Source organism: Marmota flaviventris, chromosome 6, assembly GCF_047511675.1.
Source record: "Marmota flaviventris isolate mMarFla1 chromosome 6, mMarFla1.hap1, whole genome shotgun sequence".
Classification (NCBI taxonomy): domain Eukaryota; kingdom Metazoa; phylum Chordata; class Mammalia; order Rodentia; family Sciuridae; genus Marmota; species Marmota flaviventris.
In genome coordinates, this window is record NC_092503.1 from 65,274,765 (window position 1) to 65,289,886 (window position 15,122).

At 37.2% G+C, this 15,122-nt stretch overlaps 1 protein-coding gene across 2 annotated transcripts in view; it reads right to left on the reverse strand.

Moving 5' to 3' along the window:
- Positions 1-15,122, reverse strand: part of Klhl32 (kelch like family member 32) — a 200,905-nt gene that overhangs the window by 134,719 nt on the left and 51,064 nt on the right. For both annotated transcript variants that reach the window (XM_027928168.2, XM_027928169.3), the window contains exon 3: positions 7,551-7,731. In XM_027928168.2, coding sequence (XP_027783969.1) covers positions 7,551-7,731 — 181 coding nt within the window. The remainder of the gene's footprint in view (positions 1-7,550; positions 7,732-15,122) is intronic.

Here is a 15,122-nt window from a genome sequence, read left to right on the forward strand (position 1 = left end):
CATGGCCAGAAAGCTGAGGCATGGAGTCTGAATGAAAAACAAAAACTGATTATTAAAACTCCTTTCATATTCCTCTAGTACTTGACAGTTTATAAGTACTTTTATTTTTATTATCAATTTTATTTTTAAGCTAATTCACGGGAAACATATTGAAGGCCCACAGAAGCAATGAAGGTTAAAGAGCAGACTAAGAATAACGGCAGGAGGCTATGGGATTGGTGGCTAACAGAAAGATAACTGTTGACATTGTGCTGCTGCTTATCCTTAATTCAATAAACACTATGTGTCTGCAGATGTGATTTCTGAGAATCAGAATGTTAATGAAGAATTTATAAAATAAATAGCAAACAGCACGAATTTAGCAATGATTCCATTTATGTTTTAATGTCAGCAGTGTTATTAGATTCAGGTCTTTACAGGACATTTTCTTTAAAAATGAGACGAACTAATATACGAAACAGAATATTCACACACAAATACACACAACACAAACACACACACACAGTGGGTGCTCCTGGGGAGAAAATTCTGAGGAGCAGATTGGTGAATGCCCACCAGCCCAACACAGCAAAAAATCAAAGCAGACAGCAACAGGGAGAATGGGGATGGAGGAACCATGGTGTGCCAGGAACTGCAGTGAGCTCTGAGGAGGCAAAGAACAGAACAGCAAATTGCACCATGGCTTCAACTTCAAGAAACCTCTTGGATTAGTTTTGATTTGCATTTCTCTGATTACTAGAGATGTTGAACATTTTTTTCATATATTTGTTGATCAAGTGTATATCTGCTTCTGAGAAGTATCTGTTCAGCTCCTTAGCCCATTTATTGACTGGGTTGTTTGTATTTTTGGTGTTAAGTTTTTTGAGTTCTTTATATATCCTGGGGATTAGGTCTCTATCTGATGTGTGTGTGGCAAAAATTTGCTCCCAAAATATAGGCTCTCTGTTCACCTCATTGATTGTTTCTTTTGATAAGAAGAAGCTTTTTAGTTTGAGTCCATTCCATTTATTAATTCTTGATTTTATTTCTTGTGCTTTAGGAGTCTTGTTAAGGAAGTCTGGGCCTAATCGGATGTGATGAAGATTTGTGCCTACTTTTTCCTCTATTAGGTGCAGGGTCTCTGGTCCAATTCCTAAGTCTTTGATCCACTTTGAGTTTTGTGCATGGTGAGAGACAGGGGTTTATTTTCATTTTACTGCATATGGATTTCCAGTTCTACCAGCACCATTTCTTGAAGAGACCATCTTTTCTCCAATGTATGTTTTTGGTACCTTTGTCTAGTATGAGATAACTGTCTCACACCATCAGAATGGCAGCTATCAAGAATACAGACAACAATAAATGTTGGTGAGGATGTGGGGGAAAAGGCACAGTCTTACAGTGTTGGTGAGACTGCAAATTGGTGCAACCGTTCTAGAAAGCAGTATGGAGATTCCTTAGAAAACTTGGGATGGAACTATCACTTGACCCCGTTATCCCACTCCTGGATCTATACCCACAAGACTTAAAATCAGCATACTATAGTAACGCAGCCACATCAATGTTCATAGCAGCTCAATTCACAATAGCTAAACTGTGGAAACAATCTAGATGCCCCTCAATAGATGAATGGATAAAGAAACTGTAGTGTATACACACAATGGAATATTACTCAGCATTAAAAGAGAATAAAATTATGACACTTGCAGATAAATGGATGGAGTTGGAGAATATCATGCTAAGCCAAGTAAGCCAATCCCCCAAAACCAAAGGCCGAATGTTCTCTCTGATAAGTGGATGCTGATCCATAATGGGAAGGGGGAGACATGGGGAAAATGGGGAAACTTTGATTGGGCAAAGGGGAGGGAGGGGTGGGAGGGTGCAGGGGGATAGGAAAGATGGTGGAATGAGATGAACATCATTACCCTAGGTACATGTATGACTGCACATATGGTGTGACGCTACATGTACAACCATATAAATTGTGCTGCAATTGTGTACAATGAATCAAAATGCATTCTGCTGTCATATATACCTAATTAAAATTAAATAATTAATTTTTTAAAAAAGAAAGAAAGAAACCTCTTCATATACACAGCCTTTCCCTGTTGCTTCCTCAAGGATACAGCTTCCTTCAAAATGCCTTGCAGCTGCTCTCTTCCTAGCATCCTCCATACCTCAGGTCTGTGGGCAACATTAGCATCTCCTTGCTTTCATTATCCTTGACCTTGAGCCAGGGCTTTACGTGTCACTACTGTTTTTCCTCTCCTTCGCTGTCAATTCTACCTCCTCTAAACCACTCCTAAGCACATTCTCTTCTCCCTAGCTATCTGCTCCTCACTTAGTTCAGACCACCATTAGCTCTTCATAATTGCTTTTTCGGCCCCTATATGAATTATTTAAATTTGAACCTCCTTTATGTTTTAAAATAAAGATCATAATATTAGTATCCAGCCTACAGGTTTCTTCAAAGGACGAAATGAGTTGATACACATAAAACATTTAGAATAAATGCTCGGAGCATAATAAATGCTTAATTAATGGTAGTTATTATTACTGTTATTATTGATTGAGAATACTGAGGGACAAAAGCAAAGCTTAAGCCTAAAACACCATTCCAAACCTCAAAATCCTGTAAGCAATTACATTATGTAGCAGTCATTTGTTCACTTATCTTTATCTCCCAACAGACTATGAATCCATTTGATGTCTAGAAAATAGCAGGTATGTAACAAATACTTATTGAATTGAAAAAAAATTATTTCTAATTATATAATAATGGACTTTTATGCCATTCAATCAAGTAATGACTAGGGAATATGATTACAGAAATGCATGGCACATAGATTTTGCTTTTTAATATCATGGTTTGATGCCCTTCTCTCAAGTCTAAAAATTACACAGGCAGAAGTACACTCTGGCTCTAACAGAAAAAGAAGCTCAAATATTTAACTTTCCAAATGTCATATTTGAATCACTTTACCAACACATATATGAAGCTACATTAGATAGCCAAGACATCTGCTTCCTTGGCCAGAAAGTGCAGGCGTTCGTGGGGATTTAAGCTGGAGACAGCAAATATAAAACAACAGCCTTCAGAACCTACAGGGTAGCCTGTAGCCCAGGGCTGCCCATGTTGGAGCCCTGAAATTTACATGTTCCCTTCAAGGGTCAATGGGGCTTCCAAAGATAAGGGATAAAAGGCTGCCTCAGCCTCACCTCTTACACACTTTCTAGATCACAAGGCCCCTAACTCTCCCGGTATATCTGATTCAATTCACTTGTGTTCAACTGTACTTTTATGGGCTTCATTAGTCCTTGGCTAGTCACAGTCCCCCTCAGAAATGTTACTGGCAAAGTGACCACAACCCATAGTACATAATATTTAATTCTTTGAAGGAGATAAAAGGAGTACCTTACATATGACTTTAGGGAAATAGTAGAGGATAGTTAAGATCAGGCATTGTGCACGCCAGTACCCTTGTTGTTGGCTGTGATAAACCTTAGAAGATAGACTGAGAAGCCAATAGGAAGTTACAGGTGCAAAGCTGAGAGTGCAAAGATCCAGAGGTATCTGGAGAATGGTGTTGCCACCACACTGAATGAGCAGAAGACAACAAAGGGTCAGATGAATGATACCTAAAGGTCTGGAAGGTCATCCCAGGGGTCTGGCAGTAGTCAGTCAGGTGGTCAGGAGGACCTAAGCAGGAGGTGGAAGTAAATCACACAGTCCTGCACCAGGATTTGGAAAGGAACAATCAGAGGAGAAGAAAAGATAAGTGGTTACAGGAATGTTCTAAGAAGAGAGAAGGGGTGTCAGATTAAAAAGTGAAAAGATAGGAAAAGGTGGAATCAAAGGTTATTCTGGCAAATCAAAAGGTGAGTGAAGGTGTGACCAGCTGAGCATAAAGATGAATTTAACTTTCTTCCCACTAACACCCAAACATGGCACAGCCAAGAGTCACAGGTTAACCAAAAGAGAGAAACAGTTCGTGTTTATTCAAATTCAGCTGTGCATTAGTCACTGAGCCAAGTGATTTATTTACCTTATTTGTTCCCATTTAAATCTCTATATAACCCATGAGAGCTCTGTTTGATGGTCATCAATTTAGATCAATTTAAAGAACAAAAGGTGCACAGCAATAAAAAGACCTTCCTATATTCATAGCATAGATGGTGAAGAGGATGAATTACTCAGAAAACGTTGTTAAGGGAAAACCTGCTATTTGCCAAGCATGGTGGGAAACAATGGCAAACAGACAGATACAGGTAGAGTCCCTGATTCAAACTCAGACCTGACTTCTAAGTCCATTCCTTTCTTCTTCTACCATTGCTCTGCTCTCTCAGAAAAGAAGTTCCTGCTGTGATTCAGTTACAGCATTTGACTAATGCCATGCTGTGCCCACACAATTGAAATTGTCGATAATCTTAATTCTTGAAGTCATTATTTTTTACTCAAGAATGTGATTTTAAACCTTTCAAATGTTAATGATCACAGGAAATCACAGTACTTTGTGCTGAACTGCTCATTCATTATTCATATTTTAAGCAAGCAAAACTGATGTTAACTCTCAGACCAATATAAGAAAATGGTTTACATCAAAGTTTGAGCCTTCTCCCTCTGAGAGTCCCAGCTTCTTGAACAGAACAAGAAGTACTTAAGCTTTAAAATAATTTTCTAGATATCAGAGTATGGAGTACAAAAATGTAACTTGTATCAAATTACTTAATTAACACTAGAAGGAAAACTCCAAGAGTCATTTGTATATTTTAAATACTCAAGATATTAAGAATTGAAATATACATGGAACTCTATGATAATTAGAAAACATTTCTTCATTCACTTAATAAATATTTATTGATCACTTACAAAGTGATTTACAAAGGCAACTTTATCATTGTTATGAGATACTCAGAAATTACTACAACAGGATATTGTTTCTAGGTTTTATATGGGTACAGCACAAGACACAAGGAAACAAATATAATTCTAGTCCAGGGCATGTGGCTGTTGGAAAACAGTTCTCCAAAGGTCTCTAGCATTTCTGCATATATTGTGAATAGACCAATGACTATCCTTTGTTTTGAATTCTATTTTCAAGTATGTTTCTATAGCCAACAGCCTTGGAAGACAGAGGGTTATAAAAGTCCAGAGCATAGGGCAGGTTTGCTCAAAATTCTTGATATAGTATCTCTGCAGAGTGAAGTGTGGGAATGCTTACTGTCCAGTAAGATGAAGTCTCACTCCAGAGCAAAGGGTGGACATATTTACTACCCATCATAAAAGATTGCTATTCTGGGGCTGGGGTTGTGGCTCAGGGGTAGAGTGCTTGCCTACCATGTGTGAGGCACTGGGTTCAATCCTCAGCACCACATAAAAATAAAGACATTGTATCCATCTATAACTAAAAATATTTTTTTTAAAAAAGATTGCTATTCCCTGAGCTCAATTGATCCTCTCCTATACCACAATCTATTCAGTATAGCAACACAACCTGGCTCTTTTTAATTGGTACTTTTTAGTTATACATGATAATAGGATCCATTTTGACATAATTATAAAAACAGGGAATATAATTGGTTTTAATTCAGTTCCCAGTACTTCCCCTTCCCTTTCCTTCCTCCTACCCCTGATTCCTTTCCCTCTATTCTACTGACCTATTATTTACTTATAGTGTTTTTTTAGTTACTGTCTTACACATGTACATGATTGTGAGATTCACTGTGGTATATTTATATATGTACATAGGAATAGACAGTGGAATGAATCTGACATAATTTTCCTAAGTACATATATGAATTCGCTACAGTGAATCCCACCATTGTGTATATCCATAAGAAGGGGGTCCTAAATATAAAATGGATTTTGCTGTCATATATAACTAAGAAGAATAAAAAATAAAATTAAATAATTTAATTAAAAATGAAAAATTAAATTAAAAACCCAACAGGCAGAGATCTAAGTGGAGAGAAGTTAAGCACCAAGAAGACTATATTATAGTCTAAGAGATGACAAAACTCATATTACATAACATGCACACAATTCAAAGTATTTTATTGTTTCAAAAACCCTCTGAATAATAAAACCTCTCTGGAAGATTAATACCTGACAATGCGAGAGTACATACATGGATCACTGTATTAACTGAACTAAAAGGTCACTTCACAGATAAAGTACTCAGCTTCATTTTGGAGTTTTGAATCAAATCCCTATTTTTTTATTCTAGAAATAGAAATTTCAATTAATTACCTCTTTTCCTTAACATTACTCAGTTTTGTCACATTTAAAAGAATTTTAAAAGGATTTCTTTTATCATTTGGAATCTTTGAAAATTCTCTAACACTAATAGTTGCAATGGAGTGCAGTTGATGTTGTCTCTAAACATGAAACACAAAATCATTATGGGAAATATCCAAATTAACCAAAGGATTTCCATGAGTCTGGGTTGGTTTTTATATCACTTAGAGACTTTGGTGAAGGACTTTAAAAAACCAATCACAATTAAATTTGTATTCCCATGCATATAGACTTATTATGTTTCGAAAATATTGGTCACTAATTAGCAAAGTAACATTAAAAATAAATTTTTATAAGAACCTAAAAATGAATATTTAAGAATTAATACTTCAAAAAAACTAGTACCTAGCTAATAATTTTCCAGGTTGTCCTTTTTATAATCAAATAAGAGAGAGAATAGCATAAGAATTAAACATGACTTTCAGTTTCATATCTGCCAATTAGGAACTGTGTGACTTGTTATTTACTTTCTGATTTATTAAAAATTATTTAACCTTTGAGATCCAGTTTCCTTACACATAAAATGGTGATTTTAATAGTACTCATCTGCATTTGAACGATGGGTTTTATGAGGATTAAATGAGATATGCATATAAAGTCCTTGTCTGCCAAAAGCACAGGAAATGCTAAATGAATGGCACTTAATCAGCTATAAACATACTATACACTTCCTTCTCCCCAAAAAGATCATCAGAGCCCCACATATCATTAGTAGCTGGAAATCGAACTCCCGAGTTCTACTAAACAAAACAATATATCTTACTCAGTCACATGTGTCAACATTAAGGTTTATGAGACCAATTGCAATTCTGTGCCAGGAACGAATAATTAGAAAACATCGGTAACATGTATAGAACATGCATAAAAATGTACAAAAATCAGAAACACTACATATATTTAGGAACTTTTTTTTAAGAAGTTGTTTTACAGATTGTTCTTGTCCTTAATCCAGGAACACCCCTCCTCTGGCCCACACCCCCATATGGAGAACTACAATACCACATTTTCTAATGAGGGTAAAGTACCAGATACCCCTTGGCTCAGATGTGAAAGACATGTCTGTCTTCCATAGGGACAAACAGCCATGTATCCAGATATGGATGTATCTCAATGGGCCCCCAGATCTCATTTTTCCCAGGGAAAAAACATATGTCACCAATGTTTGCAATTCTGGAGACACATTCTAGTTGGTTCATGCTTGAGTGACAGATCAGGAAACACTGTCATTCTTGGTTTACTGATATCCTAAGTCACACAAACTACCTTAACTTACCCGAAAGTAGTCACTGCATGCTGCTAGGACTGCCTTGTGAGCATGGAATTTCTGTTCCTCAGCAATCAAGGTGACATCACAGAGGATACCGTCACTCCTCTGCTGATTCAGCGCTGCCAGGACGCTGTCATTGTGAGATTCTGAGTGGCAGAGCCTCTGGCCTGTCAGCATTTCTTGAATACTACAAAGGAGAACAATCAAGTCAACTTTTTTCCTCTCAACAGCCCTGCTTCCTGAATGCTATCCCATCTTTCCACCCTGATGGAAGGAACTTGGCTTCCAGTGCACTGAATTTGACCTTCACGTTCATACATTTAAAAAAAAAAAAAAATCTCCTCTGTGCTATGTTCTTTTTCAAAAATATTTTTTTAGTTGTAGATGAACACAATACCTTTATTTTATTTTCATATGGTGCTGATGACCAAACCCAGTGCCTCACACATGCTAGGCAAGTGCTCTACCACATCCCAGCCCTGTGCTATGTCCTTGTTTTCTTTTCTCTGATTCTTTCCTTTGTCCCATCTTTTTATCTCCTACTAGTGCCCCTCTTTCTAAGTTTGTGTTCATGTGTGTCCATCCATCTGTGTCTTCGTATTAGTCCATTTCTTGGACCCGTGAGCCTAATTCTAGGTCCTGATCCCCTCAGCATGTACACCTCTGAGTACAAAATTTGCTCTTGATGTGTTTGTGTGTGTGTGACTCTTTCCAATCTGTGACTCCCACTCTAACTGATTCTTTCTCCAGCTTTGTAACTTAAGATGTTTCCCCACAAGACATAATACTTCATTAATAAATACAGGAAAAGTGAGCAAATGCTGATTAGGGAAAAAAGAGCTACAGGTTGTGAAACCCTGTTTCTGGACAGCAAACTCTACTTAAAGCTGAGTAAAGACAGCAAAAGGATGGTTGAGCATTGCCTCTCCTGTGCTGATAATTCCTGCATCCAGTCCCTCCTTCTCAGTGCGCAAGGGCTGCTCAGGAAAAGCACAGAGTGGCCATAGCCTTGCCTTCATGGCTGGTTTATTGACAGGGTTCTGTCCAGCAGGTGCACTGGTTGCCTGGTATATTACATGAAGCACAAATCACCACCTTAAAGCTAACTAAATGCTTCCCATGAAATTCCAGAGTGCAGTCAGTAAGCTCTATTGGACATTTTCAACTGGGAAGCCTCAGAAATGTCAGAACTGTGGAAAGAGAATAACTTGACAGAAGGTGATGATATAGGAAGCTCTCGTGGGAAGGTGGGTGGATTGTTTTTAGTTAAAATGTGGCAGTGAGTTTTGAAATGGTGACTGTCACTGAACAATCATCTAGTGGCTCTAGCTCTAGGAACACTTAAAATCACTAATTGAAAACCATGTTCAGAAGCATAAATAATTTTTATAAGTTCCTATGTAAAGCCTAGAATGGAGATTAATCGGCATCATTCAGTTGAAGAAATGAGGAAACAGAATGGTAACAGAAAAATTATAACAGCTAAGTACATCTTTAGAAAGTCTTTGAAAAAATCTTTCCTAAAAGGATGACACTTTTGTGTATTTAACAAACACAATGCTTATACCACATTTAGCGAACTCTTCTTAGAGATTTATAATTATTGATTCATTCAACTTTCATAATAGCCCTAGGATGCAGGTAGTATTGTTAGCTCTATTTTACAGATAAAAAAACCAAAAGTTCAAGAGCAGGCATTGTTTTTTAAATTTTTAAATTTTTTTTAGTTGTAGATGGACACAATACTTTTTATATTTTTCATGTGGTGCTGAGGATCAAACTTAGTGCCTCACGCGTGCCAGGCAAGCACTCCACCACTGAGCCACAACCCCAGCCCAAGAGCAGACATTTTGAAAACATAACACTGAGAGTTATTCCTTTTTTTGCTTAAAAAATAATCTGTAAATATGAGCTCCAAAATGTATGCCTGAGGGGGACAAAGGGTACAAAAGTCCCACATAATTTTATATTTATATTATGTATAATAATCAGAAAATCAGCCCTTTAGAATAATATACATGAATATAATAACATGAGATCATAGATGTTTGAAATCATGCTTCCAAAACATTAATTTTTATACTGTGACTTAAAGTTTTGAGGTAGAATGTAGATTTTTATTGCAATCTTAGAAAATGTATTTAAAACTTTCATGAATTTTTCCCCCTTTCTATCATCTTAAATACTAAATAAGTAGATTTTTAAAAATTTAACTTGCCATGGAACAGAATATATTAAAACAATTTCCTTAAAATGTTTCCTTACTCATTTTCCAAATATAGTGCCACAATGCATGTCCTTATTATTAAGCCTAAATCAGTATTTGCATTTCATATATATGTAGAGAGTAAATAAATTTTGCCAGGAAAAGAGCAGCTGTAAAATGAAATTTGGCAAAGGAGAAAGGTCTCCACTTTGAAACAATAGTGATGCTGCACGATTTCACAGGATCATTCAGCTTGGCTTGAAATATTCAAGCTTAAAGAAAATAACAAGCTAAATATTTAAGACAACACTTGGCACAAGATCCCAAATATTTTGGAACCAATATGTTAGAAATCTTTAAAAGCAGAAACAAATACTCCAACATTTGGCAAGAAATAAAGGCCCACTAATCAACAAGTCAATATTGTATTCCGAAAGTAACTTCCCACTCAATTCTCAGATATAAATCTGCAAAAGACTTCAACCCTCCAGTGTAAAGGAACATGTGGCTAATGAACACTGCTGGAAGGTGACAAGCCCACTTTACCAAGTAATAATCATAAGCCAGGGAGGAGAGGAATCAAAGTCTGCCATGTACCATGTCTAATTAACTGATGAGCAGATACTTACTTGCAATTAGCTCTCTGTCAGCATCTATAACACACCAAATTAGCAAACTACACCCTTCAATTTAGAGGAATTTCCTTTTACTATCTGGGAAACAAAAGAAAAAAAACGTATCCTAAAACTTCCTAATTCCTGGAAAAATACATGAAGAAGCAACTATATTTCTCAAGGGAATACAGATTTGAGTGTCAAAGGACAACAATCAAGTTCTGAGAAAAATGTTCCATGAAAGAATTGTTGCCACCTCAAAATTCACAGGTAGTGCTGTGGCCTACCTCACCCAATGCAACTCAATGTCCTTTTCTATGGCCCGCCTTACCCAATGCAACTCAATGTCCTTTTCTATGGCCTGCCTTACCCAATGCAACTCCAATGTCCTTTTCTACAAGAACCCGGTGAATTGCACTGTTTCACATGAGAGCCACTAGTCACACATAGCTCCCTAGGTGGCTCGCAAATAAAAATGTGATGTTAGTGTAAGATCTATACAGGATGTCAAAGATGGTATGAAAAAAGAATGAAAAATATCTCATTAATGTTTTAATATTGATTACATGTTTAAATTATTATAGTTTGGGTATATTTGGTTTATATAAAATATATTAATTAATTAACATTAATTTGACCTCTTTATATAAAATACATTAATTAACATTAATTTGACCTGTTTCTTTTTACCATTTTTTTTTCTAATGTGACTACTTCAAATTATGTATGCTTCCTATTATGGTTCTATTGGGAAGTTCCTAGAAAGCTATGTTCCTTTATCTCTTTTCACCTGAAGCCTACTAGGACTTCCGGTGACCCCCAATCAGGCTCCTGAGCCAAGCCTGGGCCTGGTGCAACAGTGAGAAGCCTATACTCCCTGAGCTACACATTGCTTTTTAGTAACATCAGGGAGCAACCACTTGATTGACTGTATGTCAGCATCAGTAATGGGGAGTGTAATAAGAGAGGTCTTGGGGAATAGTAGTATTCATGACTTTAAGCCTGTAACCTTCATTCTTGGATGGATGGCAAAAACTGATAAATTGAATGCAGAGCATGAAATTCATAACAGTGTATACCCTACTCACAGCAAGTCACTGCATTAGTGCTAGTCACTACCTCCATTCAAAAAGGGAATAATTTCATCACAGAAATCCCACAGGGTCTCATTTTCATAGAATAAAATTTGACTGAGTTCAATCACTTTTTATGTTATAAATTCCAAAATGGCTATGTGGTTTTAAACATCTGCATTTCAAATTTGAAAATTCAACTGAATTTCTATATCAGTGTTTGCCTACTACTTCTATATACAAGAACATGCAAGTAGTCTTCAAGTAAGGGTCCCAATAAGATGTTATACTCTTACATGTCAAAAACAGCCAAGTTGTATAAACAGCCTTAATCCTTTCTTTTTCCTTACATTAATACGAAAATAATTCTACTTATTTATCTGGGAAGGCTGCTAAAAGTAATGGAACTTAATCTTATTTTTTATAAAATACTTTATAAATTTTTACGATTCTACAGTTGATAGCAATGGCCATTATAATAGCAAAAAGAAATCATGGAGAATGATTAAGAAATAATAAACAGAAAGGAATTTAATTGTATATGAACAGTTTTGTATCCTTCCTTGCCTCATTCATTCATCTTACAAATATTTATTCAGCCTGTTGGTAGCAGGGAAAAAACAGTGAGCAAACTCAGATGTGGCAGCAGTCCTCATGGAACATTCAGTTTAGTTAGGCAGTTACACATTAATCAAGTAATCTGGCCTTCCTAAAGTTCCTGGAGGTGCAAGCTTAAGGACATAATAAATTACCCTGGTAAAAGGATGAGAGGAAATTTTCCAGACAAAAGAGCAGCAAATGCTATGATCCTGTGGAATAGAGGAGAATGACCCTTACACAATGTCTACAGATGGTTAATGGCTAGAACCCTGAGGAAAGGGGAGAGCCTGGTATAGGTGAGGCCAAAGTAGCAGAGGCTGGAGCCCACTCATGAGGGTATCTTGGTCAGGTTATCCTAAGAGTCATGGGAAGTCACAGAAAAAAGTCACTCAAGCTGCAGTATCAAGAGAGGAAAGGGAGACCGGGGTAGACAAGAGCAGCTCTGGACTGCAGCTATAGTTCAGACGAGTTATGGACTTGGACCATGGACTGGAGTATGGGAATAGAGTTCCAGATGAATGGGTTTGAAAGCTATTCTGAGAGAAATATAGAGGCATTGGTGGTGGACTAAATATGGAGGTGGGAAGGAAGGAGGTCACCATGAAGATGTCTATATTTCTGTTTTATTCCCAGTTTAAAAGGATCTGAACTGCAGAGAAGAAGATGATAAATTTGGTTTGGGACATGTTAAGTTTGAGTTGTCTTTAAGACTCCCAAGAGCAGATGTCAAATATATAGTTTGATTCATTGATGGAGCTCAGAAAGAAGTCTTGGCTAGAGATATAATTTATGGGTTATATGCACAGAGGGGTAGTAGAAGCACAGCTCTGCTATAACCAATAAGTCACCAAGAAAATAAGAAAGATGGAATTTAAAGCAGATAAGCAATATTGGGCTTAGTTGTAGAAAAGGATTGCCCCTTGAATAGCAGGGAATAAATAGGTGGCCCACAAACACATACTAAACCTCTGGGCATGTTTTTTCTTATTGTATCTAAAGATTTTCTGAACTGGTCTCCAATGGACAATGTAGGCGTGAAATACAGATAGTTTGGTTCATTTGAATAGGAGCTTTTTTTCAGATAAATGCATGAAAAATATCAGGAATGCAAGAAATTAAGGATTTAGCAAGAGTTATAGAATATAAACTGTTTAAGAAGGAAAATGGGGAGAAGAAAGGTTTGATTGTGGGGGGAAAAAAAAGCAGGGCCAGTAGGTGAGACAGTGTAGTGATGTCACAGTGCAGTCCTAATGGGGGTAAATAAATCAGAAATCCAGGAGAGGAGGTTCTGGAAGAGTAAAGTGGCTGGTGTAGCAATTTCAAAAATGAAGCAATTACAAATGACAAGGCCCAAGGTGTGACCATAGGAGTGGGTGGTTCAGTGGAAGGAGAAGAACATTTTTGGAGATAAAGCAGGTTGAAGGTCCAAGGACCATGCAGCTGAAGAGATCTTCCATGCTGACACTGAAGACCCTGAAAGGTTATAAAGGGAAGGCTGCAAGCCAGGTGCCAGGGTTCTCAGTGAATAAGGGAAAATGACCTTGACTAAAGTGAGGAAGAGAATCAAGTAAGAGAGCTGAAGAGTCCTACCTTCAGAACAGCATGTCTTTGTCATGGTCTTCTTGAACAACTCGTCTAAGGATTAATGATTTAGAAACAAAGCTGAGAACAATCTCTCCACTCATCCTTGAAATATGTGGGATGTGATAAAATAAATAATGCTGCTACTTGAGAGGGCTACAAGAGAAGCAGTCCTCAGGGGAGGACAGGTTCAAGGAAGTCATGAGGTAAACAGAGCTTTTGGAATGGGGGACTTGATACAACTGAACATTTAATCATGTTGCAACAAACAGTTCTACCTGACATGATGTAAGAGTAAGAGATGAGAAGGGAGGGTTCTGGGTCAAAGCATAGCAGGAGAGAACATTATAATAGAAATGAGATGTTGTACTGTAGATGACAGGTGATGCTAGAATGGGCATTGGTTAATAAAAACAGGAATGACAAATTGAAAGTCAGCATCATTTTGAGAATGCACACTGATAATGGTAATCAGAAATAAATGTCTTGGCTGAGGTGGTGGCAAATAGATACCACAGTCCCCATGTGCTATATTGGTTGGTGACTAGATCCAGGTAGGGTTTCTCAACTGCAATACTACTGACATTCTGAGCTAGAATGGTTTTTGCTGTGGGGAGTTGTCATATACATTGTATGATGATTAACAGGATTCTTGGCCTCTACCTACTAAATGCCAATCATACCCTCACTCCTGTAGATAACCCAAAATGTTGCCAGATGTTGCACAATATACCCTCATTCCCCACTGAGTAAAACTGACCAAGTGCAGCGGACTCATGTGGGAAGAGCAGAGGCATTACACTTGCTATAGCAACGCCAGCATTTCTGAACACATTCTTGGAACTAGTCACCTTTAATAACTTCAGAGTCATGGAAAAAAGCTGGTATCATTATTTAATAGACATGCTCAATTCTTAATATTAAAAAATATTAAAAAACGACCAGAAGCACAGTGTTTGCCTTAGGGCGGTCATGGACCAATAGAAGACAGTCATAAAGGAGAGGGGCAGCTGTCCACCCTGAGGATGGGGTGAGAAGAGTACAGAGTGTCAGAGAGCATCTGAGAGAAGACAACAAGTGAGCTGAGCCTGTTAGGCCAATAGGCATGGTCCAGGTAGAAAACACATTTTGGAATCATCTTATGTTATAAGCCAATGCCATTATTGCTCTAGCAGGCATGGCTAAGATAATAGAATAAATTATTGTTTTGATAGAATGCATATAAATACAAGGGACAGACAAGATAATGCAAACAATATGGCCTGACACAAATTGGAAGTGCAGAGAAAGGAAATCTTCATAGATAGTTTGAGTCAGCTGCCAAAAGCTATCATCACAGCTGGTTATCTTGAATTCACTGTGTTCTGTGTTCTAGTTTAGTAAAAGGTGCCATAATAATGTTGTTACATACCAAACTTGCTGCTCTTATTTGTGGCTGCTGAGTCCCGGTAGTGAACTCCTGAGAAATTAACTATATCCAGAAATATTAAGGAAGTTTTAATTT